The 27,733-nt window shown below is 39.8% G+C and overlaps 2 protein-coding genes and 1 long non-coding RNA gene across 6 annotated transcripts; 1 reads left to right on the forward strand and 2 right to left on the reverse strand.

Annotated features, from left to right (window-relative positions):
* The first annotated feature begins 10,550 nt into the window (after positions 1–10,550).
* On the forward strand, positions 10,551–14,634 carry LOC104117144 (equilibrative nucleotide transporter 3-like). 4 transcript variants are annotated; one of them, XM_009628147.4, is made up of 10 exons: positions 10,551–10,691; positions 11,592–11,659; positions 11,767–11,871; positions 12,393–12,548; positions 12,676–12,819; positions 12,924–13,029; positions 13,329–13,510; positions 13,609–13,769; positions 13,895–14,153; positions 14,251–14,634. In XM_009628147.4, the coding sequence occupies exons 2-10, from the start codon at positions 11,624–11,626 to the stop codon at positions 14,356–14,358; spliced, it is 1,257 nt and encodes a 418-aa protein (XP_009626442.1). In that variant the 5' UTR covers positions 10,551–10,691; positions 11,592–11,623; the 3' UTR covers positions 14,359–14,634. The 4 variants fall into 4 exon arrangements, with proteins under 4 accessions (XP_009626442.1, XP_018633464.1, XP_009626443.1 ...); XM_018777948.3 differs by having other exon boundaries at positions 10,621–10,691; positions 11,767–11,830; XM_009628148.4 differs by lacking the exon at positions 10,551–10,691 and adding an exon at positions 11,193–11,294.
* On the reverse strand, positions 10,586–11,294 carry LOC138897035 (uncharacterized). The gene is made up of 2 exons (XR_011410717.1): positions 11,192–11,294; positions 10,586–10,678 (listed from the first exon to the last, which is right to left on the reverse strand). It is a non-coding gene; the product is annotated as an uncharacterized lncRNA (long non-coding RNA).
* A 10,046-nt stretch (positions 14,635–24,680) lies between the features above and the next one.
* On the reverse strand, positions 24,681–25,214 carry LOC104117143 (BON1-associated protein 2). The gene has a single exon (XM_009628146.4). The coding sequence runs from the start codon at positions 25,212–25,214 to the stop codon at positions 24,681–24,683; it is 534 nt and encodes a 177-aa protein (XP_009626441.1).
* Between the last annotated feature and the right edge of the window lie 2,519 nt (positions 25,215–27,733).

A 27,733-nucleotide genomic window follows, 5' to 3' on the forward strand; every position in this document is an offset into this window, starting at 1 on the left:
AGCTCTCCTAAATCTTGGCCGATCTCGATCTTGATCGGTCTCTATTTTGCTCGATCTCGATCTTGGCCGATCTCGATCTTGATCGGTCTCCGGGTCACGAGCTCGGCAACCTAACTTCGTATTATGGCTCGATATTACATGAAGTCGAACTTTGCACAGTCTTGTTCTACTCTCGATAAGTCACGTGAAAGGCATGCTCGATTTTAACCGTATACAGATAGTCCTCGTTTCTCGGAAAGAAGATGGCGAGGAACGATATGAATTTTCGAACTCCGACTAGATGGGTAATGACGTCAGCGACGAGCCCGATTATGACGTATGTGACAAAACGTCCCGTCGGTCCAGTTACCAAGGCATTAAATGCTTGTCAGTCGTTGGTCGGCCACCACCAGTTCTGAACCGTCATCACCAAGCTATAAGTATTCAAACTTTCACACTAAAAAGCTCTTTCTACTCTTGCTTCTTCTTCAGAAAAAATCCCTTTGCTCCACAATTCTTACACCAAAATTTCTAGAACTCTGGTCAAACAGCATATCATCCTAATTCTCTTTTGCTTTGCTCAAATATGGCGAAAACTTCCAAAACCGTACTGCAAAAGGAAGTTGATTCTTCATCATGGCCCGCCGGCAGTGAGGCTGCGGCGGAACCTCACCCTGAGAAATTCGTTCCGGCAGGGTGCCCGACTGTTACTGATTTTAGGGTCGAAAAGGCCTCTTTGGTAGCGGGCCGATGTGAACCGGTCTCGAGGTACATATCTACCATCACTGAAAAACTCCTATGTAGGGTTAAACAGGAATGCAACTGGGTCGATAAGCATGTGGTGGTTTCTTCGCCCGAGGAGTCGATCACTACCTTCGTGGAGGGGCTTCTAAGTGTTTACACTTACCCCTTTACATTGGGTCCCTTAGATCCCATCATTATTGCCTTTTGTAAAAGGTATGATGTGACCCTCGACCAAATTCACCCCTCTTTCTGGAGAATAGTAATTCTCCTCCGATTTTTTGTAAGCAAAATCGAGGGATGTCCTTTTACCCTCGACCACCTTGTGTGCCTCTATAGTCCCCGACTCTATCAAGGGGGGTTGATCAAGTTTGCTCGCCGAGCCAATAAGGCTCCGTTCTCGAGCATAGATGAAGGTCGGGACCGAGGTTGAATGGGTCGATTTGTTCGAGTTAGGACTTCGGATCTGATCCCTGCTGAATACATGCCATTTCCCGAGAAATGGAACATGAAACGTAAGTAGCACTTTGCTCAGAAGGTTTTAATCTCGTTGCTTTTTTTCTTATTTCTTTTTTATTGATATTTTCTAGCGTTGCAGACGTGGCCCAGATGCCAGACCCAATTTCGGATCTTATAAAATGCGTCGAAGGCCTCGTGTTACAGAGGTCGTACTCAAAGCGTGCTTGGATGGAGTGATTGATATTTCTGGATCCCCTCAGATTTAGGATGCTATGATCCAAGAGGCCAATATGTTGGAAGGTCGCTCTTACGAAGGTATTCACGGGGCGACCGATATCCATGGCTTTTTGGATGGGTTTTAGTCTGCTGTTTCGGAGGATGTCACCAGGTTTGGTGGTTTATCGGTATCGAAAAAAGTACCGTCATCGGGCGCTACCGGTTCTTCATCGAGCCCACAACTGGTGGACCAATTCCCGGCCCAAGTGTTAATCCCGACCGTAGGCAGAATATAGTGCTTTCTATCCTGGTGGATGCCCGGATTTTCTCTCCTCCCGCGGGGATTGCTAGCTACCTCAGATCCTTGGTGATCGAGGAAGACCAAGTCGTGATGAACGCGGTGGGGGCCGCTTGCCTTTTTAATGAGGCCCAATATGCTCTGAATCGGGTAACTTTGAGGGTCTCTCCATTATTTCTTTTAAACTCGGAGTTGTAGATAACTCTAACATCTTCTTCCTTGTTTGTAGGCTTTGGTGTTGCATCATGAGGCTTTCCTCCGAATCCGGGAGGAGCACAAGGCTGAAGTTCGGGATCTCACTGAAAAAATGATACTTACAAGCTTCTTAGCAAGAAGCTTCAGGCCGTTTTAGTGACGGCTCGGGATGAACATGCCGAGATGGCCGAGCAGGTAATCTGAGTTCTTCATGATAATGGAGATGAATTGGAGATAACCACTAACGATCCAATTCTGCAGGTGCGACAGAGGCTCAAACAAATCAGACGGCTCCAGACGCAGGTAGATGCGATACAGGGCGAGGCGGAAGAATTCAAAAAGAACATGGAGATCCTAGCCTCGAAAAAGGAGACCATCCAAGCGCAATTGGAGTTGGCCGAGACCCAGCTTCGAGCTGCAAAAGAGAAAGCCTCGGTGCAAGTCGAGAAGATCAAAAAGCTTAAGTCTCGGTTGGATTCGGTCGTTTCTGACAAGGCAAACTTGGCCAACGATCTCAAAGTGGCTAGATCCGAGGTGGTAGTGGCCAACACAAACGTTGATGCTAAAATGACCAAGTTTAGGGTCGACGTTGAGGCCATTCAGGCCAAGGCCAAGGGCATGGTGGATCATGCAAAATGGCAAGCTCGAAGGGAAGCTCTCGAGGGAGTTAATGCCCAGGGCTTCCACGTAATGGCCGAAATTGAAAATGCCAAAGTAGAGGAAACCAGGGCCCGAAGGCTGGCCTTCCCTGAAGAAGACTCCGAGAGCTCAAGTGAATCCGAAGACGGAGAAGATCCCGTGGATGGAGATGCAACCTCCGATGACGACCAAGCCACTTAGGACTTTAGGTTTTTTGTTTTTCTTTTGCATTTTTTCTGAGGTTGTTTTTGGCCATTGTAAATTTTTTGTATTAGGCCGATTTGGCCTTTGTAAAAAATTATTGTATATTAATTTAAGGCTTTTCTTTCCCTTTCAGCTCTCATATTTTTCCATTGTTTTGTCATTTGCATTTACAAAGGTAAAAAATATTTTAGCATGGAATAAGGTTGTGTTCGAGGGTTCGAACAAGCCTTTGCCTTTATTGCCTTTCTGGGTTAAGGCGTTAATGGACGATGTTACAAAAGTTATTTCCCGAAAACATCTTAAGTTTTGAGATTTTTTCCCGATGGTAGCCTTTAGAACCGGTTGTGAAAGAATCTTTTACGGGTTTCGGACATCTCCGAACCGTGTTAAGTTAGTCGTAGCCTTTTTATTCGGGAGCTGCCCATTGGGGTTGTTTTCACGTTTTATCTAGGCTTGCCCGAGATCATAGTCCCCAAGTGGGGTGGCCGTGAGCTTCAAAAATCGGGGCGTTGCCTATTAGGTCTTTTGATCCCGAGGCCCAATGACTTGGGCTATCTAAGTCAGACGGTAGTCCCCGAGTGAGGGAGTGATCGTTCGTATTCCGGTTATGTATTGCCCTTGGGCTTGTTATTTTCGGAAGTAGGAAGCTCATTGATGTGTAAAGAGAAAAAAACATAAGATGATTGCAAGAAAAGTACTTCTCTTTATTCTCGATCGAGACAATCATACATGCGTACATATTTTACGTCAGAGTTCGGACTATCTACGTGGGCACGACTCGTTTTGACCATTTGGCCCTTACAATAAATCATGTCTATCGAGACCCTCCCTTTATGAAGTAGTTTCCTCGCTAGAGTTTATATTGGAAGATAAATGTATATTCGAGGGTAGCCCCTCAGTATTCGAGGTTGATTGTAAATGAACCTCAGATATTTGTTGAACTGATCTTCGATGCCGATTCATAATCGGGCTTGATTCTAAGTTAGCACGATTCATCATTGCCTCGTTAAAAACCTTGCTGAAAAACCCCATTTGAGACAAAAATCGGTCTGAGGGAAAAAAGAGTGCAACACGTAATTTCAGACCTAAAGACTTGCTGATCATTGTTCCTTGTCGGCCACCTACGAGTGTTAGTCTAAAGAGGAATGAAAAAGGGGCGTACCTTAGCAGTAGTATCCTTTTAGGTGAGATATGTTCTAATTGCTTTGTAGTTTTTCCCCATTCATTGTTCCAAGCTTGTAGGATCCTTTTCCGGTGACATCGAGAATTTGGTACGGTCCTTCCCAATTTGGACTCAATTTCCCTTCATTGGGATTTCTGGTGTTGGGGGTGACTTTTCTTAGCACCAAGTCCCCGACGTTAAAATATCGAAGATTGGTTCTTCGATTGTAGTATCTCTCAACATATTGCTTTTGGGCGGCTAATAGGATGAGGGCGGTTTCACGCCTTTCATCCAATAGTTCTAGACTCGTATTCATGGCCTCGTCATTTGATTTCTTTGTTGCATATCGGAATCGGATACTCGGCTCTCCGACTTCAACCGGTATTAGAGTTTCGGTGCCATAAATTAACGAGAATGGGGTAGCCCCGGTGCTGGACTTCGAGGTTGTGCGGTATGCCCAAAGAACTTCAGGTATAATTTCCTTCCACTATCCTTTGGCGTTGGTTAGCCTCTTCTGAAGGTTTTGGATGATGGTTTTGTTGGTTGATTCGGCTTGCCCGTTCCCGCTAGAATGATAAGGTGTTGATAGGATCCTTTTGATCTTATGATCTTCGAGGAATTTGGTCACTTTGCTGCCAATGAATTGTTTCCCGCTATCACACAAAATTTCGGATGGCATCCCAAATCGACATATGATGTGATCCCAAATGAAGTCGATGACTTCCTTCTCCCTAACTTTATCGAAAGCTTGCGCTTCAACCTACTTAGAAAAATAATCAGTCATAAATAAAATAAATTGAGCTTTACCTGGTGCCAATGGAAGGGGGCCAACGATGTCCATTCCCCACTTCATGAATGGCCATGGTGACAAGACCGAATGGAGCAGTTCTCCGGGTTGGTGAATCATTGGTGCATGCTTTTGGTATTTGTCGTATTTTCGAACAAACTCTTTCGCATCTTTTTCCATGTCGATCCAGTAATAGCCGACTTTGATTACCTTTTGAACCAATGAATCAGCACCCGAGTGATTTTCGCAAGTGCCCTCGTGAACTTCCCTTAGAACATACTCGGTGTCTCCCGGTCCCAGACATATCGTTAACGGACCATCGAACATTCTTCTGAACAGGGTTCCATCTTCGGACAAAGTGAATCGTGCTGCCTTCGTGCGCAGGGCCCTCGATTCTTTCGGATCTGAGGGAAGCTTTCCGGATTTTAAATATTCTATGTACTTATTTCTCCAATCCCAGGTCAAGCTTGTGGAATTTATCTCGGCGTGGCCTTCTTCGACTACTGACTTTATGAGTTGCACGACGGCCCCCGAATTGAGCTCGTTGTCCTTGACCGATGACCCTAAGTTTGCGAGGGCGTCGGCCTCACTATTCTGATCTCGAGGCACATGTAGCAAAGTCCATTCTTTAAACTGATGCAAAGTTACTTGTAACTTATCTAGGTACCTTTGCATTCGTTCTTCCCTAACCTTGAAGGTTCTGTTAATCTGATTCACCACGAGGAGAGAGTCGCATTTGGCTTCGATCACCTCCGCTCCCAAGCCTTTTGCCAGTTCGAGCCATGCAATCATGGCCTCATATTCAGCCTCATTATTAGTCAATTTCACAGTTCTAATAGATTGTCTAACCACGTTGCCTGTGGGTGGTTTTAGTACGATGCCGAGTCCGAACCCTCTTGCATTCGAAGTACCGTCCCTGAAGAGGGTCCAGATACCTGAGGACGTACCCGAGTTTATCAATAGCTCTCTTTCAATCTCGGGTACTAGGGCCGGCGTGAAGTCAACTACGAAGTCAGCCAAAATTTGAGACTTAATTGTTGTTCGGGGTCAATATTCGATATCATACCCGCTGGTTTGTACGACACATTTGGCCAACCGTACCAAAAGCTCGGGTTTATGCAAAATATTTCAAAGTGGATAAGTTGTTACAACACATATGGGGTGACTTTAAAAGTATGGTTTCAGTTTTCTAGAGGCGCTTATCAAAGCGAACGCCAATTTTTCTAGGTGGGGATATCTAGTTTCGGCCTCACCTAAGGTTCGGATGACATAATAAATAGGAAATTGCGTACCTCGTTCTTCTCAGACCAGGACTCCACTTACCGCTACCTCCGATACTGCCAAATACAAGTAATGTTGTTCGTCCGCCTTTGGCGTGTGAAGCAGTGGTGGGCTCGATAAGTATCGTTTAAGCTCTTACAAGGCATGCTAGCATTCCGGGGTCCATGTGAAGTTATTTTTCTTCTTCAGTAACGAGAAAAATCGGTGACCCTTATCGGAGGACCTCGAGATGAATCGCCCCAGGGCGGCCATGCGCCCGGTTAATCTCTGTATGACCTTTACGCTGTCTACTACCATGATGCCATTGATAGCTTTGATTTTGTCGGGATTTATCTCGATTCCTCGGTTGGATACCATGAATCCGAGAAATTTTCCTGACCCGACCCCGAATGCTCATTTTTCCGGGTTCAACTTCATGTTGTATCTCTTCAATATACTGAGAGTTTCCTGCAAGTGTTTCAAATGGTCCTCTGCTCGCAGGGATTTAACCAACATATCATCAATGTAAACTTCCATAGATTTCACTATTTGTTCTTCGAATATCCTATTTACTATGCGTTGATAAGTGGCACCAACATTTTTTAATCCAAATGGCATTACATTATAGCAGTAGGTACCATACTTAGTGATGAATGAGGTCTTTTCCTGATCATTAGGGTTCATCTGTATTTGGTTGTACCCGAAATAGGAATATAGAAAATTGAGGATCTCGTGGCCGGCCGTGGCATCGATCATGCGATCGATATTAGGCAAAGGAAAAGAATCATTGGGGCATGCTTTATTTAGATCTTTGTAATCTACGCACATTCTAAGTTTGTTTCCTTTCTTAGGGACTACTACTACGTTTGCTAACCATTCGGGGTATTTTACCTCGCGGATAGACCCTTTTTAAGAAGCTTGGTTACCTCGTCTTTGACGAAAGCATGTTTGACCTCAGACTGGGGTCTCTTTTCTGCTTTACCAGATGGAACTTCGGGTCCAAGGTTAGTTTACGGGTGGTGATTTCCGGTAAGATCCCTGTCATGTCGAGATGGGACCAAGCGAAACAATCCATGTTAGCTATAAGAAACTGAATAAGTTTTTTCCTGAGCTCAGGATTTAGCCCCGTGCCCAGGTATACCTTTTCTTCGGGGAGATGTTCGATTAGTATGATTTTCTCTAGCACTTCGACCATTGACTTGGTAGTGTCGGAGTCATCGGGGACTATGAATGATAGAGGGACCCCATAATCATCATCTTCGTCAGTCCCCTGCTTCTCTAGTTGGGTCGAGACGGGTGTTTGTGATTGCTATTTGGCCTCCTGTTTACCCTTCGAATTTGACTCCTTCGTCGATGAGAGTGACGATATCGGGGTCACTTCTTCGATGGCAAACATTTCTCTTGCGGCGGGTTGCTTCCCGTAGATTGTTTTGATTCCCTCGGGTGTTGGAAATTTTAGAACTTGGTGAAGGGTCAAGGGCACTGCTCTCATGTTGTAGATCCATGGTCTCCCGAACAAGGTGTTATACCTCATGTCACCCTCGATCACATGGAACTTCGTCTCTTGGATGGTCCCGGCCACTTTTACTAGCAAAGTTATCTCGCCCTTAGTAGTTTCACATGCCATGTTGAATCCGTTTAGCACTAGGGCCGCGGGCACAATCCGGTCTTGTAGGCCGAGTTGTTCTACGACCCTCGATCGAATGATATTGGACGAACTACCTGGATCAATTAACACACGTTTAACTTGAGTCTTATTCATGAGTACAGATATTACCAGCGCATCGTTATGGGGCTGCATGATCCCTTCTGCGTCTTTGTCGTTGAAGGACAAGGTTCCTTTCAGTATGTAATCTTGAGTCCGAGATCGTTTCTCGCTTACGATTGGCACCTTAGTGCGTTTTAGCACTGGCCCTTGGGGAACATCGATCCCTCCAACAATCATGTGAATAACGTGTTGCGGTTCTTCTAGATCGTTTTATCTATTGAACTTTCTATTGAAATGATTCATGGCCCGATCACTTAGAAATTCTCGAAGATGCCCTTCATTGAATAACCGGGCTACTTCTTCTCTCAACTGCCTGTAATCTTCAGTTTTGTGGCCATGGGTGCCATGATACTTGCACATTTGGTTGGGATTTCTCCGGGACGGATCAGTCTGTAGAGGTCGAGGCCATTTAGTATCTTTGATGCGTCCGATAGCCGATACGATAGCGGGTGCATCAACATTGAAGTTATATTCTGACAATCGTGGTGCTTTTTTAGGTCTGATCTGCCGATCGAAACTATTCTTGCTCATGAGCCTTCGAGAGCTCTGGCCTCGATCATTTCTCCTTTCACCTCGTACAGGGTTGCGCCCGGATCCGTTGCCCCTATGATCTTCGTTATATGGCTGGTATCGATTCCTATTCAATCTTGGCTCCCGATCAATATCCCTTTTGGTTCTGTCAATGGGTCTAATAGAATAAACAGACCCGGATGGAGCCCCCAACTGGTCGTCTTCGACTCTAATCTTCGATTGATATCGATTATGCACATCGGCCCAGGTAACAGCCGCGTACTCAATCAAGTTATGTTTCAACTGTTGTGAAGCCACTGAGCTCCATTCATTTAGTCCTTGAGTAAAATCTTGAACGGCTCAATCATCTGTGACCGGTGGTAGATCCATTCATTCTATTTGAAAATGAGACACAAACTCTCTGAGCATCTCGTTATCTTTCTGCTTTACCTTGAAAAGATCTGACTTCCTAATCTTGACCTTTATGGCTCCGACGTGTACTTTTACAAAAGAATCTGCAAGCATGGCAAAAGAATCGATAGAGTTAGGTGGTAAATTATGGTACCATATCATCGCTCTCTTTGACAGGGTCTCCCCAAATTTTTTCAGCAAAACAGACTCGATCTCATCGTCTTCCAAGTCGTTCCCTTTGATAACACACGTATAAGAGGTTACACGCTCGTTTGGATTGGTCGTTCCATTGTACTTTGATATTTTGGGCATACGAAATTTTTTAGGGATCGGTTTTGGGGCCGCGCTCTGAGGAAAAGGCTTTTGCACGAACGTTTTTGAATCCAGTCCCTTCAGTATCTGGGGCGCCCCAGGGATTTGGTCTACCCTGGAATTATAGGTTTCGACCTTTTTATCGTTTGCTTCGATCTTCTTTTCTCCTGACTTTATCTGCTTTGTCAATTCCTCGAGCATTTTTATGATTTCGGGGTTAGTCCCCGATTCATGTTCATTTGATCATACCACGGTTGGCCCCATTCTGTGGATGACCTCTTGAGGTAGACCGGGCTCAGCCCTTCTCGGTACCTGAGTTTGTCTCTGCAACTGAGCTATTTTCACCCGTTGAGCTTGCAACATTTCGAAGATCATTCGTAGGTTGATCCCGTCTTCTCCGATATTTTGGGTATTTCGAGCTGCAGATCGGGTTCCACCATGGACGCTGTTTTCGGGACCAGTATGCTGGTTCGCGTCGATGGCCACATGTGAATTAACGTCAATTGGATCCACGACCTGAGTCCCAACGGGTTCAGCGGGTGACCTTACGTCACCGGGCGTCACGTTGTTATTCTCACCTTTATAGCCACATCCGTTGTCGATATGCACGGGTAGTAATTGAGAGTTCGTCATCTTTATCCTGAAATCAAAGATACTTCAAAGAGCAAGTGTAAAATTGTCTATTTTATAGAGATTTGTACCAAATAACCACTATTATCCTTAGCCCCACGGTGGGCGCCAAACAATTTACTCGAAAAATGGATAACAATTGAATTTGTATGTGGTTTTAAGGATACGTGATTTATAGCTTGTACAAATAGAGAAAAGATAAATATTGGTATCGAAATTAGCTGTAAACGAAATAAATGCAAACCGAATGAATCAATTAGCCTAGGCCCTCAAGTTTGATCACCCTCAAACTGAATGGAGGGTAAACTGATACAAGAACAAAATGACTGAATATTGAAAACCAGAAGAAAATACAGTATATTGCTTTATATTCTATCAATGAATGCCTTCTACAAATTATTAGACTCCATTTATATAGTAGGGAAGTCATATTCTTAATATAATTTCTAAACATAGCAAGAAATCCATAATAGATTAATTAATTGGCCTCTCCTTGATATGCGCCGAGATTTTCGCCGAGATTCTCGCCCAATTGCGGATATTTCGACTTTCTGTTTTTTGGCTCGATAAGCTCTCCTCAATCTTGGCCGATCTCTATCTTGATTGGTCTCCGGGTCACGAGCTCGACAATCGAATTTTGCATTATGGCTCGATATTACACGAGGTCGAACTTTGCACAGTCATGTTCTACTCTCGATGTGTCACGTGAAAGACATGCTCGATTTTGACCGTATACAATATTGAATGAGTGAAATATATATCACCGTCATAACTTAAAATCTTGAAATTTAACCCTTTTAACATTTGGAATTATTTTGTTATTATCTTTTTCAATGAAGAACATCCTTTCAAGAATTTACATTTCGACTCACAAGACACTTTTATGCTTGCACGGTTGCACCTTTTATTTCAGCGACAAAAGAAAAAAAACCTACAACTTCCCTTGTTTTTTTCCCCAATCTTTTGCACCAATAACAACGTTGAATCCATCACCTCTCCAATCACCAATTATTCGCTAAAGTGACCCTCCGTTTGGGTTTTGTTGTTTCCAACATCACAACCTAAGTCGAAACCTCCCTCCTATTGGTCGATCTGGGGAAAAGAGTCCTCAGATTTTACAGTAAGATCAATTATTCCCTTTTGCTTCTTTTTCTTTTTTCTCGACTGCGAGATACGTTTACTTACTGCTAGTTTTCTAATTCAAATTCGTTAGTACATAAATTGGATTTTGATTTTATGTATTCTCTCGGTCCACACTTTTTTCTTTCCAAAAAAATATCACTTTTACTTATTTAGAAATTATTTATCTTTAGAATTTCTATTTTACGCTATAATGAATTGATTTACATTATTAAAAGGTAGCCATTTGCTTATGAAATGGAATAGGAGACTAATATGTGATCCGCTTTATTTGCTCTTTGCTATACTTAAATACTCCCTGCGTTTTAATTTATGTGAACTCATTTGACTGGGCACGGAGTTTAAGAAAAAAGAGAAGAGAAGACTTTTAAACTTGTAGTGTAAAAATGAGTCACGTATATTTGTTTCCAAATAAAAAAAGAGGTCATTCTTTTTGACACGGACTAAAAAGCAAATAGCAGCAGCGCCATCTGTGCCAACGCAGTCTCCGAATCCTACGGCGTGGTTACGTAAATAAAACCAACGAACTCTCTATTTTGCTCAAGTCAACTCCTCTCTTCCAATTTCCACCCCTTCTTGTTCGGTAAAGCCCCATTCTCTCTCTCTGTTATACAAATGGTGGGAGATGTTTTGCTTTGATGTCTATGGTATATGTATTACGTTGTGTATAGTGTCGTATGTATGAGAATGTTTTCTTCGCCCCACTCTCTCACCGAGGGGCCTCCCTTTTCTTTTTAGATTTCTGCCAATATGTTTTTGGTTTAGGAGGTTTCCTTATAAACCTTCTTTCATAACTTGACAAATTTTACTTAAAGAAATTTTATCACTTACAACTATTTCTTCTGAATAGTTCATGATTATGTCTTAATGTTGTTATTAGCTACAAGAAGCTCTTCATAATACTATCCCCCAATGGCTGAGGATAATAAAGTTCCAGTTAGGCTTGAGGTTCGTGGTTTTCTCTTTACAACTGTATTTGGTAACATGTGACTGAAAATGAATTCTCTGTTTCTTGTATTAAGTTACTTAACTACAACTTCGGTAAAATTTTGCAGGGCAAGTATGCTGCAATGCTAGTGTGTTGGCTTTTGGGCAATGGATGCCTCTTTTCTTGGAATAGTATGTTAACTATTGAGGACTATTATGTCTACCTATTTCCGGTAACCTTTAGTCCTATCAAATTGTATCTTCTAATTATGGAATTTATTTACAGTTAACTTATTCCAAAACTCTGTATGTTGACTTACTCGTATTACTCAGTAACAATTTGAATTTGCTAAGATCAACAAGTAAGCCAAGCACAAATTTAGCTTAACTTTTCTGAGCATTCAACATAGTGGAGTATTTAATCTTGTTTGTGCATCAGAGTTCTTCTCGAGTTTAGGACAACAACCACTATGAACTTAGGAGTAATAAAACCATGTATTTTTAGCCGACACCAACTTCCTTGGGATTGAGTCGGAGTTGTTGTTGTTGTTAGTTATTTAATTTGTCCTCTTGTTCTTAGTCAAGATTTTTCATGTGCCATAATACTGGAATACGGTTTGGTGCTTCGTATTAGAATGAATATCTTTTGTCAATTTGTCATCCATGTTCCATTTAGATTTTTATGACACTGCCTGTGGTTACCTAAACATTAAGTTTTGGCATTTAATTTTATTGAGATTTGGTTTTTACACAGGATTACCACCCCTCCAGGGTCCTTACCCTCATTTATCAACCATTTGCACTAGGAACACTTGCAATACTGGCTTACAATGAGGCGAAAATGAATACGAGGAAAAGAAATCTTTTTGGATATAGTCTTTTCTTCATCAGTACTCTCTTAGTTCTTGTTGTAAGTACTATATCTGTTTTGTCTTAATTATCGAGTATAATGATAGTTGACTTTATCTTCATTAAGGTAATAGAGTGTCATAACCATGAACGATCTAATTTGGTTTATGTGTTCCATGAATTGGCAGTTGGATTTAGCTACATCTGGTAAGGGAGGGCTAGGAACTTTTATTGGAATATGTGCTATCAGTGGTGCCTTTGGAGTTGCAGATGCCCATGTTCAAGGTGGAATGATTGGGGACCTTGCATATATGTTACCTGAATTCATGCAGGTTTATTTTCTACCTACTGATATATTTCACCTTTTGCAATCCTTTATTCGTGCTACGATTTTAAGAATTGTCCAAAAAAGGTTATTCTGGTGTGAGATTTTCAGTCTTTCCTCGCCGGACTGGCTGCATCTGGCGCTCTAACATCCGTGTTGAGGTTAATTACCAAAGCAGCATTCGAGAATTCAAAGGATGGTCTTCGAAATGGTGCAAGTATGTCTTATTCTTATCTTGATACAATTATAGGTTTTTTCTTTTAAATCTATTTTGCTTGTTGCAAATGATCCAAATTTCTAAAGACAGACGTGTGCTTATATTCTGCTAGCTGCCGTTAATATTATTTTGAATCACCACAGATTCAGTCTATTGCCAGCATTTCGATCATCTACTCATTTCCTCCAGTAAATTGATTTCTACCGTTTGTTAAGATTTTGGACCTTTAGATTGTAACATGCTATGTGTTCTCTATCCCCTAATAAGCATCATAAATATTCTACAACTATCTGCTGCAGTTCTGTTCTTCTCTGTATCTACATTCTTTGAGCTGCTTTGTGTCCTCCTATATGCATTTGTCTTCCCAAAGCTGCCGATAGTGAAGTACTATCGTGCAAAAGCAGCTTCAGAGGGATCAAAGACTGTTGCTGGTGACCTTGCTGCAGGGGGAGTTTACAAGCAAGAAGGATCAGAAACAAAGGTATTTTACTTTTCTGAAATCTATTGGGCATTGTACCTTGTGTTTAGTGCTATCAACACGGTGCTAACACTTTTGATCTTGTGTTAACTCCATTGTAGAGTAAGCATGGTCCTGAACATGTGGAGCGACTTAACAACAAACAATTGTTATTGCAGAACATAGACTACGCAATAGATTTGTTTCTCATATACGCTCTAACATTGTCAATTTTCCCGGGATTCTTGTCTGAGGATACTGGATCTCACAGCTTAGGATCATGGTTGGTTTCCCACTCAGTTCAAGCTATTGTACTTGATAAATGTGCAATGACTCATTTACTGTCTAATATTTGCATGAAACTCATTTTAACATTTGTATCTATTTTCAATCCATCGTGATATTTAGGTATGCACTTGTCCTTATTGCGATGTATAACGTGTGGGATCTCATAGGAAGATACGTGCCACTAATCAAATGCTTAAAACTGGAATCGCGGAAAGGACTCATGTTGGTGATTCTCTCGCGTTTCCTACTTATCCCTGCCTTCTACTTCACAGCCAAATATGGTGATCAGGGTTGGATGATTATGCTCACATCCTTCTTGGGACTAAGTAATGGCTACCTCACAGTCTGTGTCCTCACTTCTGCACCAAAAGGTTACAAGGTTTGTTAATTCTCTAACTAGTTATCTTTAAAGCTACTACATTCTTGTATATCATACAGTGATTAATAGCAAAGTTTTTGGACTTATGATCTTATAGGGACCAGAGCAGAATGCACTGGGAAATCTTCTAGTGTTGTTTCTTTTAGGAGGCATATTTGCTGGTGTAACTCTAGACTGGTTGTGGCTTATAGGCAAAGGTTGGTAAGAATCATATTAGATGCTTTTCAAACTTCAGATTTTCTCCAGTCATTTAGTCTCAACAAAGATGTCTCTCATCTAATTTCATCCAATGTAAATAGCCGTGATGTTATGTTCGCCAGTAACATAGCGGTGGTTTTTTCTCTTGTTGATTGATTTTCTTTCTTTTTCTTTTTTCTTTTGGTTAATTTCCTTAGATATTAATTTGTCCTTCATTCTTAAAGCTATAGTTCTGTTGATTATCATTAAATGGATGGAATTATGGGAGACCTATTTTCAGTTAGCTGAACCTTTTATGCATTTTATTTCTTTTAATTTTCCTCTAATGGAGTCCAAAGACTGCTTGATTGACCGATAAAAGGTGCAGTTTCCTCCTTGTGATATCTTCTGCGGTTCTGCCCAAAATTTTGCTTTTTAGATTTAACAACCATAAGCAGTTTGTTGATCCCTTGATTTGATTTTTCTCCACAAAATAGAATAATTTTCTTTAAGAAAAATCTTTTGCACTAACAAATAGGAAATGTTCAACCAAACTCTCTCATCTTTCTCCAATTCTTGATTATTCAGGCATAGAACTTGCATAGTTGCTGTTAATTAGATCATGAAGCGGTTCTCTATTGCAGCTCAACTAGAATCTGACCATTATTTGAACCAATGAGATATTACTTCTTGTTAATCCTTTTGTTGTAAACATAATCGTAAGGACTTATATCAACAAACCCCAATATCTCCTGGTTTAAGAAGATATTACACTCCACAAGTGATAATCGCTTCAGCCTTCAGTAATATAAATAGTTAAGTGAAACCTTTAGTAAAGCAATGAACACTACAAACCAAGAGCAAGTGCCTAATGAAACATTAAACGAGTAAAAAGAGAAACTATTCATGCAAATATAACACATGCCTATCCTAGTACCGAGATAAACACTGCAAAAAAATTAAAAAAACAGTACTAACAAAGGCAGAATTAGAGCAAAGGATGTAGCACCTTAACATCATTGAGCTGGAAGTGGATGAACAAAAGGTATCCGATCACCAGACCCCAACTCCAAATCAGCATATTTCCAATATAGCTTTCACAAAATCCATCCCTGGAAACGCTCGGATTCTAATGGTTTTGTACAACCTTCAAGTGTGTACTTTAATTCATAATTAGCATTGATGGTGCAAACTTCAATGACAAGTACTCTCTCCGTTCACTTTTACTTATCCATTATACTAAAAATACATATTCACTTTTACTTGTCCATTTTAGCAAATTGAGAGAAAAACAATATTATTTTCTTGTTTTACCCTTATCATTAATTACTTACTTCTCAAATAATCCCAAGATCTTTTGAAATTCTATCATTATTATGGGTAAAATTGTAAAATACATACTTCAATTATTTTTTCTTAGAGAATGCAAAATCAAAAGTGAATAGCTAAAATTGAAGCAGAGGGAGTAGATTCTTTTTATCACAGCTCACAAGTGTGCAAGCTTACACTAAAAAAAAATTAAAAAATTTAAATAAAAAAAAAACTTACACTAGACATGTTAAGTGGTCCAGTCAGGGCCAAACTGGGTCCATTAAGTAATGAGTCAGAGGCAACTTATAGGTCCGCGACACTTGCTTTAATAGTACTACTCAATTAAACGTGATAGTATTAAAGCTTAATTAAGTACTACTTAGGTAGTTTTTATTAAGAGTATTCACATTCATACTTACTCGCATCTTTGATTACCTAGGTGCCGATGACTTGGAAAAAGAATTTGTGTTCTAAAGAATTTCTAGGGTCATGATGTACTTTTTTTTTGTTAAAGGGATATATATATATATATATATATATATATATATATATATATATATAAGAAAAACTAAGTATTACATTGCAGATTACTGTGTAAATTGGGGTACTGCAGTTCCCCTAAGACGGCCATATTTTGTTCAACTGTATCAATGTTACATGCCCAAAAATTCCTACTTCAGTTCCTAGAATGTCTGCCCAAAATACATCATTTGTAAACATCGGAGGAACTCTTAGCATGGTAGTTCTACCCAAAAAAATTAAATTTGTTGTCTCCTTTGCCAGTGCATCGACCACCCCTATTATGTTCCCTATAGTTGTGTCTCACGATCATCTTGTCCATCCTTTGCATTAATAAGCTGCATTCACAAATCATATAATCGTAAGTTGTATTGCCTGTGAGTAGTATTTTTATTATTTCAGCCGAATCTGTAGCTATGTCTAGTGGAACTCAGCCATTTTGTTCTGCTAATTGGAGGCCTTTTATCAGTGATTTTAGTTCTGCCATGGTGTTGGTGGTATGTGGTATATTTTCCATATACCCCATAATCCAATCCCCTCTATGATTCATGAATACTCCACCAATTTTCCCAATGCCTGGATTGCCCTTGGCAACCCCATCTGTATTGAGTTTATAGTGCCCCATCCTGGGGGGTTTCCATTTAACTCTAGTATGGAATGGCATCCTGATAGTACTTTTTTGTGCCAACATATAATACTCTATTGCTTTGGAGATGGTGTTATTTGCTGAGATGTTATCTTTTATTATTGAAAAGGTTATGGTTTTTTTTCTAGCCAGATATGCCAAAAGCAAAAAGGAATGATGTTCTCCCATGGGATAATATTGTTAAAAGAAAGCTTCTTTAGCTTGTTCCATGTTATTGGCCAGAGCTGAGCTGAGAATATGGGATTCAGTTGCTGACTTTCAGTAGATCAATTGGCTAGTATTTCATACTAGAAGTGGATTACATTGGTGCATTCAAAGAAGATGTGGTCACTAGTTTCAGGACATGCTGAGCAAAAACAGCATTGAGGGTTGCAATTAACCCCAATTTTGTGTAGAAAAGCTCTAGTAGGTAGCCTATCTTAGACAAGTAGCTAGATAAAGTTTTTGATTTTGTTAAAAACTTTTAAATTCCATATCCAATTTAAGTTATCTTCCTCCCCTTTCCACAAAATCTCTTTATTACTGCTAAGGAAGGTATATGCTGATTTGGTGGTGAAAGACCCATTTGGAGTCAACCCCCATATTAGCATGTCTTCCTTGACATAGTTAGTAGGGATGCAAGTTGATTTGATCAGGTTAGTAATATTTTCAGGGATGTCTATAGAGATGGATGAGATATCCTAATTCCCGAAATTGTAGACAGTATCCACTTTGATAGTTATGTCATTAGGAGTTAAAGGGCCCTCAATAATGTCCCTAATTGCTGGTTAGTTTGGGATCCATGCATCATTGATGAAACTCACCATGTTTCCCTTGTGGACAACCCATCTACTGGCTTTATTGCATGTATCCCAAGCTTTGAGGATACATTGCCAGATTAGAGATTTTGGCTTCTTATGGGTATGGTTCCAGTTACAATGCTTAGAGATCAGGACTCTAGCCCGTAAGCTGGAGGTATTATGGTAAATCCTCCAAGCCATCCTAGCATGGGTGAATTTATTTTTAAGCTCAGCTTTCTACAAACTCAGCCCACCATGAGACTTCTGTCTAGTGACTTTGTCCCAGCTAACCAGGTATAATTTTTTCTTGTTTGGAGTTGTGCCTCATATAAAATGAATTCTATCAATTTGTTTGGTAGTCTTGGTGGAAAATTTGATGTAATGCATAACATGGCTTGGGATACTACTGAGGGAGGCCTTGGAAAGGATGATTCTTCCAGTTATATTTAGACAATTTATCTTCCAGCCAGCCAGTTTGGATTGCATATAGTCTATTATGAATTGGAAGTCAGTACTAGTAGGTCTCATATGGAACATAGGGAATCCTAGGTATTTCACAAAGGATGTAGTATCTTGGATTGACGGGGTATTTGTTAGGCATTCCATTGTATCATGCTTTGTGTTAGAGGAGAAGAGAACCCTGGACTTGGTGAGATTGATTTTTTTTTTTCAGAAACCCCATTGAAGACCTGCAAGATAGAGTAGATTGCGGTGTAGTTCCTAGTATTTGCTTTTGCAAAGAGAGTAAGGTCATCAGCAAAGAAGATGTGAGAAAGTTTTGGGCCAGACACTGATAAGGAGCCATTGTTTGTCCTGGATAGCTTTATCAATTGACCTGGAGAGCCTCTCCATATACAGAATGGACAGGTAATGGGAGATTGGACCCCCTTGTCTGATGCCCCTAGAAAGCTTGAAGGTGTTTGTTTTGCCCCCATTCACTAGGATGGAGATGTTTGATGAGTTAATGCAAGACATGATTAATTTAGTTAACCCAGGAAAGAAGTTGAATGCATGCAGTGTGTCCTTAATGAAGGACCACTCCAGTCAGTCAAAAGTTTTCTCTGAGTCAATTTTGAGAATCATATGAGCCTGGTTCCCTTTCATTTTTCCAAAATGGGTGATGTATTCCTGGACAATGATGTCATTATCAGATGCCCTTCTATTGGATAGGAATCTAGCCTGGCTAGGGCCAATTATAGCAAATAGAAAGGGCTTTATCCTATTGACAATGATCTTAGTGATGGTCTTGTAGATGGTGTTACAAAGCCCTATTGGTCTGAAGTTTTTGAGCATATAGGCTTGGGGACACTTGGGAATGAGACAGCGGAGAGTTTGGTTCATGGTCTGATCCATGGAGTGTATGTCAAAGTATAACTTGCAGAAGTCAACTACTGAGTTCCCCATAATGCTCCAGTACCTTTGGTAAAAAATGGGTGAAGCCCATCCGGACATGGTGCCTTGAAAGGCTTAAAGGAGAAGATGGCCATTTTGATTTCACTCACCTCAAGGGGCCTATCCAAGCTGTCTCTTTGACAGTATGAGAGGATATGGGTCATGTCCAGATGACTGGTAGTGGAAATAGGAGCTTGTGTGTGAGAGGAAGTGTAGAGGCTTCTGAAGAAATGCATTATAGAGGCCCTAATGTCCCCTTGGTCATGGAGCCGGTTTCCACTGTCCTCTTTGAGTGACAGGATCATGTTCCTTCTTCTCCTATTATGGGTGGAAGTATGGAAAAATCTAGTATTGGCATCAGCTTCAGTTAGCCAATTGACCCTTGACTTGAGTTTCCAGAAGTCTTCCTCATTCTTGAGGATGGAGTCAAGCTCTCTGATCAGGTTACTTTCCAGATTTAGCAGGTAATTGTTGAACTGGTAATTTGGTAATTTTTAGATCCCAGCAATTCTGGCCAGGATCCTTCACTTTTATGGAAGATGTTACCAAATGCGTGCATGTTCTACTGGGTCACAAGGCTTTTGAAGGTTTCAGTTGATTGGATTAGGGGGGAGTTATTAGTGAAGGCCTCATTGATGATATTAGGGAAGGAGGGGTGGCTAGTCCACATTGATTCAAACCTAAAGGTTCTGTTAGAATTATTGAAAAAAACACCCTTTAGCATTATTTGAATAGGGCAGTGATCTGAGTGTGTCCTAGGGAGATGATTAACAGTAGCCTCAGGGTACTGAGAAATCCAACAATCGTTAGCAAATCACCTATCTATCCTTTCTAATATTAGACTACTCCTATTTTTGTATCTTTTGTTGGTCCAGGTGAATTTACTGCCTTTGTAACCTAAGTCAACTAGTTTGCATTCATTAAGGCAGTTCCAAAATAGGTTGGTACGACTTGAGTTAATGGGGTTACCACCAAATTTATCCCTAGATTTTAAGACTTCATTGAAGTCTCCACCTACAAACCAGTTCCTAGTATTGCTTTTAGAGATAGTAACCAGACTTTCCCATAATAATTTTCTATCAGCTAATACGTTGCTAGCATAAATGACTGAAAATAACCTAGGAGTGTGGTATGGGAGTACCCTCACCATGGCATGGATGCCCTGAGGGTTAGTAGATACCTCATCAACAGTGACACAGTCCTCCTTCCGCATCATAACTATTCCACTAGACAAGCCTACTGCCGGAGATTGGATAAGCATATCAAAGTGTAGTTCCTTCGTCAGCTTTTTATGATCAACCATCTTAGTTTCTAACATAACAAGCAGTGCTGGCTAGTGAAGCTGAACCATGTCGAGGCAGTGTCTCCTGAACTCCGCGTTGTTTCCACCCTAACATTCCATATGATGTAGTTCATCAAGGGTGGTTAGCGGTTGGGGGACTGGTTTCTGTGAGGCTTCTCCATTCCCTGAGGAGACCTCATTGGTTTCTTTTGGTTCCTTTTCTTCATGCTTAGGACTGGGGTCAGATTGAGGAGTGATTTGATCACACCCTGGGTGTGGTGAGAGACCAGGCTCAGACTACACTTGGTCGTGGCTATGGGACACAATATCACAAGCACTTCGCTACTCTCTACACTAAGCTCGATTGCTATGACTGAGTCTAGTAGGAGAGAGTCTCTACGTAGAGGCTGTTGGCTGTTCCTTCCATTTTCGGTGGGCTTTTCCTTTTCAGAAGCTCTAGGGATTTGTCGATCTCCCTTGTGATGTTTCCCAGTGGTGGGGACTGGTTCTTCTCTACTGGAGCAGAAGGTGATGGAGTTTGATGGGATTGGGGCTCGATAGTCACAAACACTGGAGACGTTGCTGGGTCCTCCATTCCCGAGTCTGGGAAGAAGGGGATTGACTGGAACGCTTGGGAGATGAGGGTGTTGAGCATTGGTGGGTCCAGACTGAGTTGCATGTTGCCATTGCTTGTCATCGCTTTCCATAGGCTTGGGCCAAAGGTTGCCAAGACCCTGTTTAGGGCATCCACCGTTACCCTCGCCCGATGCGCAGGGTTTTGGATGATTTCCTTTCTTTATTTCTTTAGTAAGTCGATGAATATACAAGTAGTATCCAGTATTGGTGAGATCAAATTGTGATGCAATAAATACAAATCTTAACTGGCAAAATTATAAGGTTACAATCTGCATGCAAATCTAACAAAAGTTACAAAGAACTCTGTTATGAACTCAACTCAACGCATACAGGAAACAATTCCTTGATTAAACTTCCATAAACTAATTACAATGGAAATGCAAATGATAGGGTCATAAACTAAGGAAATAGTAACAGAAAGAAAAATAGGGTGAGAGGCAGAGTCACACAGAGAAATAGACAAGGGAAAGAGAGACTAGAGAGGGGAAGTTCTAACAATATTCAGCGTACTCTACTACTGGTGCTATTTTCCTATTTAACTATTCATTATAATGTACCCGACCCATCAGCCCAGATCCCAGATATAATCCAAAAGCCTTTGTGGTGATCTTTTAGTTCTTCTGCTTCTCCTAGCTGGCCTAATTCTTGCATCTTCGGACATCCCAATATCCTCTTTAAGCCCAAATTTCTCATCCATCATGACATTACCCCCATCCTCAATAAGAACCTTGTCATCAAGGTTCGAGTAGAGCAACATTGATATCATAGTGGTGAGCTTATGAAGAGTCAAATAGGAAGCAAGATCTCCTTCATGATCTTGTAGTGGATTGCAGACAACTCCAATTGTTACCTTCCCTTTAACCTTGGCAGCCTCACCCCAAGAAATGTAGGCCAATTCTTTGCAAGGGTTAAACAAATAGATCTTCAAACCATCAACTCCAAGATCCTAGATTGATCTCATAGTATAGAAGTACGTCATAATATGACCAGAGATTATTAGAGCAACAATTGCTCTAAGGCCAAACAAGGAATAGAATCTTTTAGCTTCGTTAATCGTAGAAACGAGAAGATTTTCTTTATCTCCCTCACTATATGGGTTGGTGCACTATATCATAAGAACTTTGTAGTTGGTATCTTCAAAAGAACCTTGTAAGAACATTATTAACTTGTCTTGGAATGGTATAGAAAAGTCATCATCATGAATGGATAAAACCACCCTTTGTGGTGTAATGTTTCCTTGATAGATTTGTGCATCCCACATCTTTATTTTCTGCCCAGTTTTATCAGCTTGTTCGATATTCTTATATCCAATCATATCCACAAGCAGTAGCCACCCTTCCCCTGTTGGAACTACAATTATTACGTTAATGATTTTACAACCATTCAGCTTATCTAAAACAAGATTGAGTTCACTTGCTCCACTCTATTCACATGACCTTATAAATAAAGGGTCCTTGTTGCCAATCTCTACAAATGCCTGTTGGATTTCCCCATGTGGTAGAATATCAATCGAAATGTAACTTTGCATTGTGAACCATGTAGTAAGTATTTGGATGTACTCATAAGCACAGTTCCACCCCGAATCATCAAGTCCTTCATAGATGTAATAGTGGTATGCATAAGAACCTCGAACCAGAGAAGCCATACCTCCAAAAACAGAAATATCACTGAAAGTTTCATCTAAAGCTACAATTACACTAGTATCTGTTGGGTCGCTGAATTTACTAGAAACGACTTCAAATCGAAGAACTAGAATAACGACATCGAAAATAACAAGTCCACTTGCAAGTTGTAAAATAACATTTGTGACACCAAATGGAGAATTCACATCCATGTTTATAATAGTGCAACCCACCTTTTTCCTTGTGCCAATAAGGAATTGGACAGTAGAGGGACAATTACTATCCAACACAAGACCGAACTTGATAATAGCCCAAAAAGTGATGTTGCATACACGTATCTGCATAAGTTTCCTAAGAATTTCAACAGTAATGGAATGCTTAGCATAATAACCACCCATAACATTTTTTATGAAAACACTTTTACCCGCACAGTTTGTATCCACCCAATTGTATGCACCAACAGTATTTCACATCTGAAGTTTCAAGGGTGTAATGCAAGAATTCCACAAGGTTGACGTTATTAACTTATCAAGACCCAAGTCGCTCGAAGCAGAATAAATAGCACAATTTCTTGTAACTCTAAGAAATATGGTAAGCAAACTAGAGCCAGGATCAAATGGGAACTCAAATCCGAATTGATCAAGTGTAAATTGATGCAAGGATAAGATAAGTCTAGTATGATCGAGTCCACTTAAGTAATCAAATGTACCTTTGTCGTGACGTTAAGCGTGACTGCGAGCAGAAAGCACAAAAGGCAGTGCTAGTTGATCGTCAATTATGACATGGTCACTGTAATCGCACTTTACTGCAGAAATTGTTTGAAATATTTTGTCAAACACCTGGGTTTCAGGTTTAGGCTGAATCATTCTTCACTGAATCTTCAACTTTCATGTCAATTTTTCAATTGGGTATTTCAGCAAATACCTTGCAGGCATAGCTTTCTGAATTTTTCTCCTCGTCATTTTTAGTTTACACCATCTCAATAAGTAATTCGGAATCATCCGCAGGGCTGGAACGTCCATTATACAAATCAGAGTCAACCTCTGTTGTTGATATATCCTCTGGTGCACAATTATGGTCCAAAGACACAACCACATCCCGATGTACAGAAGTTTCGGGGATCGTCTTGGAAGAGGCAGAATGCTTGTTCTTAATGTTGTCGAGAATTCTCAGCATACGATTGTTATTGTCCATCATTGCCATCATCAATCCCTGGATGGCGTCGAGGTGATAGTTGATAATAGTAGAAGAGTAGAGATCCATAAAGTCCAAATCAATGAAAGCACCAATGTTATGAACTCAATTCAACACATACAGGAAACGATTCCTTGATTAAACTTCCATAAACTAATTACAATGGAAATGCAAAGGATAGGGTCATAAACAAAGGAAATAGTAACAGAAAGAAAGATAGGGTGAGAGGCAGAGTCACGGAGAGAAATAGACGAGGGACAGAGAGACTAGAGAGGGGAAGTTCTAACAATATTCAGCGTACTCTACTACTGGTGCTATTTTCCTATTTAACTATTTATTACAATGCACCCGACCCGTCAGCCCGGATCCCAGATATAGCCCAAAAGCCTTTGTGGTGATCTTTTAGTTCTTCTGCTTCTCCTAGTTGGCCCATTCTTGCATCTTCGGACAGCCCAATATCCTCTTTGAGCCCAAATTCCTCATCCATCATGACAAACTCTCAGCGAGTAACTAAGCATATATGTTCTAGACTGAACGAACAAGCTATTTAAAGGACATTCTAGCGCCACTGATCATTGTTTCTTTGTTACCCAAGCAACCAAATTTATGGATATATAAACTGAAGATAAGTGCAAATGTAGAATACGAAATTCAAATCTAAAACACGAATGTAGCTGTCTCTGGACTCTGGTTATGGGCAAGCACGGTTAATACGGATTACGGAGTACGTGTTAAATTAAAGGTTCAAAGGCAAACCAATGAAAATTTGATCATTAGGATTATACGACATGTAAACAATATATGCCATAATTATTCGTAATCAAATTATTCTTTCCATAAAAAAAATATTTGCATCCTATCTTGGAAATCAAATTCATCTAAAACATGTATATATATACAAATTCAAATTCGACCAATTAAAAGAAATAAAAGAAAGAATTAAAGTTCTCCGATCGATACAAATTAAACCTAATTGTAACTACTAGGATAAACGGGAATACCCGTCACAACCCCACCAGAAGCATTACTTCCCATAGCCACCGGAGCTGCCGTCCACTGCTGCGAATAAGCAGTGGCACAACCGGTACTACTGTACGGCTGTACATTCTTGACCTTGACGGAGAAATTGATAATCCCGTTCTTCTCACCCTTTTCATCCCTAAGCCTATAACTCAACAAGTGCAGATAATTTTCCGGCAAGTATCCACCAATGAAATCCGACGTCGGAACTCTTGCAATTCCAATTGTTTTGATACCTGAAGAAGTCTTGCATTGAACCTCCACCGTCAGATAACGAGCATGCATGGGCATATCAACGATCAATTTCTCGTTCCACACAGGAAAACTTCCACCTTCTTTATCCATCCTTGTTGTTTGAATGTTGCTGCTCGACTCTGTTTTGATATTTACGAAAACGTTCTTCTTCACCCATTGCGTCCGGCTCTCTCGGAGATTCTCCCCGGATATCACCGTGATTTCTAATGCCCGCGACAATGGCTTCATTGTGTTAAGGAAAATAGTAAGAAGCTTATGAACTTCTATGTGTAACTTGGAAGAAGGAAATTAAAGTAGTAGAAGGTTGGAATAGAGAATGGAGAGGTGGCTGTGTATATATATAGGAGAAGTTAGAGGAAGGGGGAGAGAAAGGAGATAGAAAGAGTAGTGTTGCTTCCCATAATGCTTTCCTAGTCCCTTACGGTTCAATTTTGCCGCACGCGTTTGACGGGGTAAAACGGGGACTCTTTCTTTCTAATTTTGGTCAACAATTGAAATCAGAAAGGAAAAAGAGAGAGAGTTTAAGTTCCAGTAAAAGAATTACTCCATATAATTAAGTTACTTTAAAAGTAATTACATACATTAATTATTAGAGTTTTGGGTTTTATGTCTTGACAATAGAAAAAATATTTATACAATTAAATTACTTGTTAGATAATTATAACTAATCTATTACAATAATTACTCTTCTGGTAATATTGTACATACTATAACAACTAAGTTACTTTTCTTTTAAGCTTCATGTATATTCCGGTAAGAATTTATGATAAATACTTATATAAAAAATAAATATTTACGTTTATTGATTTGGTGTATACATCACATAAGTAAGGAAGGATACTTAATGGATAAGGGAATGACTAACAACTCTGTTGGAGAAGGGGATAGCATCAGAAGTACTTATCCACTCTTCTTTTCGCATTATGTTTAGCTTTATATTTCAACTAGTAAATATGTTCGCGCTTCGCATGATTAAATTAACGATATGATATTTTTTTTAATACCGAAATATTAAAAGAGTTGTCGATAGTAGACACTTAATTTTGTACTTCCATCTCAACTATTTTCTAAAAATTTCTAGTTGATACGTTTAAGTAAAATACTTCTATTTTCACAATTTAAGAATTTAATAGATCTATATTCAAGTAATATTTTACTTTTCTTTACCTTTATAAAAAGAATTTTTTTTTTTATAAGTCTCGAAATACCAATGCAAAAAATAGTTTATCATTTACTACTTCCCATTACCTTGACATTTTGATTTGTTTTTTCTCCGATAACATTTTTGAATTCCCCATCTCCCGTTTTTGTCATTTTCTTGTTGATAATCTATCCTTTGGTTTTTTAATTTTTTTTCTATCGTTTTTTATTTTGATAATTATCTCCATGTATACCTACCTTATATTTTTTTAATTCATTCCAACATTATCTACCCGTTCCCACCTGTCTTCAGTTTTTTTTTTTCCACCATTTTTTCCTTTTTTATTTTTGTTCTTCCTTTTTTCTCATACTCATATCATTCAATTCCTCCACTAAAATAAAAAAATCGATATCCTTCCTTAAATAATCTAAGTCAATTCCCCTTTCTCCTCTTACTAATTAAGTCATTTTCTTTCTTGATCAATTTTTTCGTATATTATATTTTGTACTATATACTAAAAGTCAAAAATCACTTTTTAAATAATCTTAGTTATACCTCCCTCTCATCCCCCCTCTCCCACACATCTCTTTATAAAAGTAGTCTGATATTAAAAATAAAAGTTAGACATTTAAATATTTAACAAAATATAATATAAGTTGTATCCAGAATACATTTTTTTTTCTTGTTTCATTTTTTTCCTAATATTTCACACTCTTTAATTCTTGTATAAAACCAGAAATAATTATCCTTCCTTAAATAACCAAATCAACAATTCCCTTCTTAACAATCTTATGAAAAATTTCAAAAACTTAGTACTCTCTTAGATTACTGCTACCATTTAGATATATATATATAGAGAGAGAAAGAGAGAGTTCATTTAGTATAGGGAAAAGGGCCAGATTTGTCCCTTTACTTTAGTAAATTATTTATGTTTGTGCCTAGTTCTACTATTCGTCCAAAGATGTCCCTACCGTTAAGAAAGTAGACAAAATCGCCCCTAACCCTAACAGAGATCTAATGTGGCACCGGGACCCTTCTATTTGACTGCCAACTAGGCACATTAAAAAACCCAAATTCAAAAGACATGTTATCTGACATGATTAGCCAAAACCTTTGTTTCTATGAAAAATCAATAGCACAAAAAAATTAATTTTTTAACCCAAGATTACTAAGAACCCCAAAAAGGCCTAGAGGCCACTCTTCCTCCTCAATATTAAACCTGTCCAATTTTCCATCTCATTTCAAAAAAGTTCCATTAGAATTAATTATCACCTCCGCAATATATCCACTCTAATCTCTATATATTCTCCACGGTGTTGTTAAAAATTCTGTTGGCACAATTCAACGTCATTTTTTCAAAAACTTTTTTACAGTCTGAATGGACCAATCTTCCTCTACTCACAGCCCGATTTTAGAGCCCTATAAACATCGAGATTTCACTGACGTTCTCCCCAATAAATGTTTAGCCAGAATTTTTCAGTACTTAACCTCCGGTGACCGTAGAAAATGCTCCTTTGTCTGCCGGAGATGGCTTTCAGTTGGAGGGAAAAAATCATAAAAGACTCCCTCAACGCAAAGGCTGAAATAATCCCGGTTTTACCCGCTA

This window comes from Nicotiana tomentosiformis, chromosome 1 (genome assembly GCF_000390325.3).
Source record: "Nicotiana tomentosiformis chromosome 1, ASM39032v3, whole genome shotgun sequence".
Taxonomy (NCBI): domain Eukaryota; kingdom Viridiplantae; phylum Streptophyta; class Magnoliopsida; order Solanales; family Solanaceae; genus Nicotiana; species Nicotiana tomentosiformis.

What these genes read in the sequence shown, in the direction of transcription:
- LOC104117144 (XM_009628147.4), top strand. Translation starts at nt 11,624, where the DNA reads ATGGCTGAGGATAATAAAGTTCCAGTTAGGCTTGAG. An exon ending in TGTTACCTGAATTCATGCAG is followed by an intron (nt 12,820 to 12,923) that starts GTTTATTTTCTA and finishes TGAGATTTTCAG; the next exon opens with TCTTTCCTCGCCGGACTGGC. An exon ending in TCTCACAGCTTAGGATCATG is followed by an intron (nt 13,770 to 13,894) that starts GTTGGTTTCCCA and finishes CGTGATATTTAG; the next exon opens with GTATGCACTTGTCCTTATTG.
- LOC104117143 (XM_009628146.4), bottom strand. Translation starts at nt 25,214, where the DNA reads ATGAAGCCATTGTCGCGGGCATTAGAAATCACGGTGATATCCGGGGAG.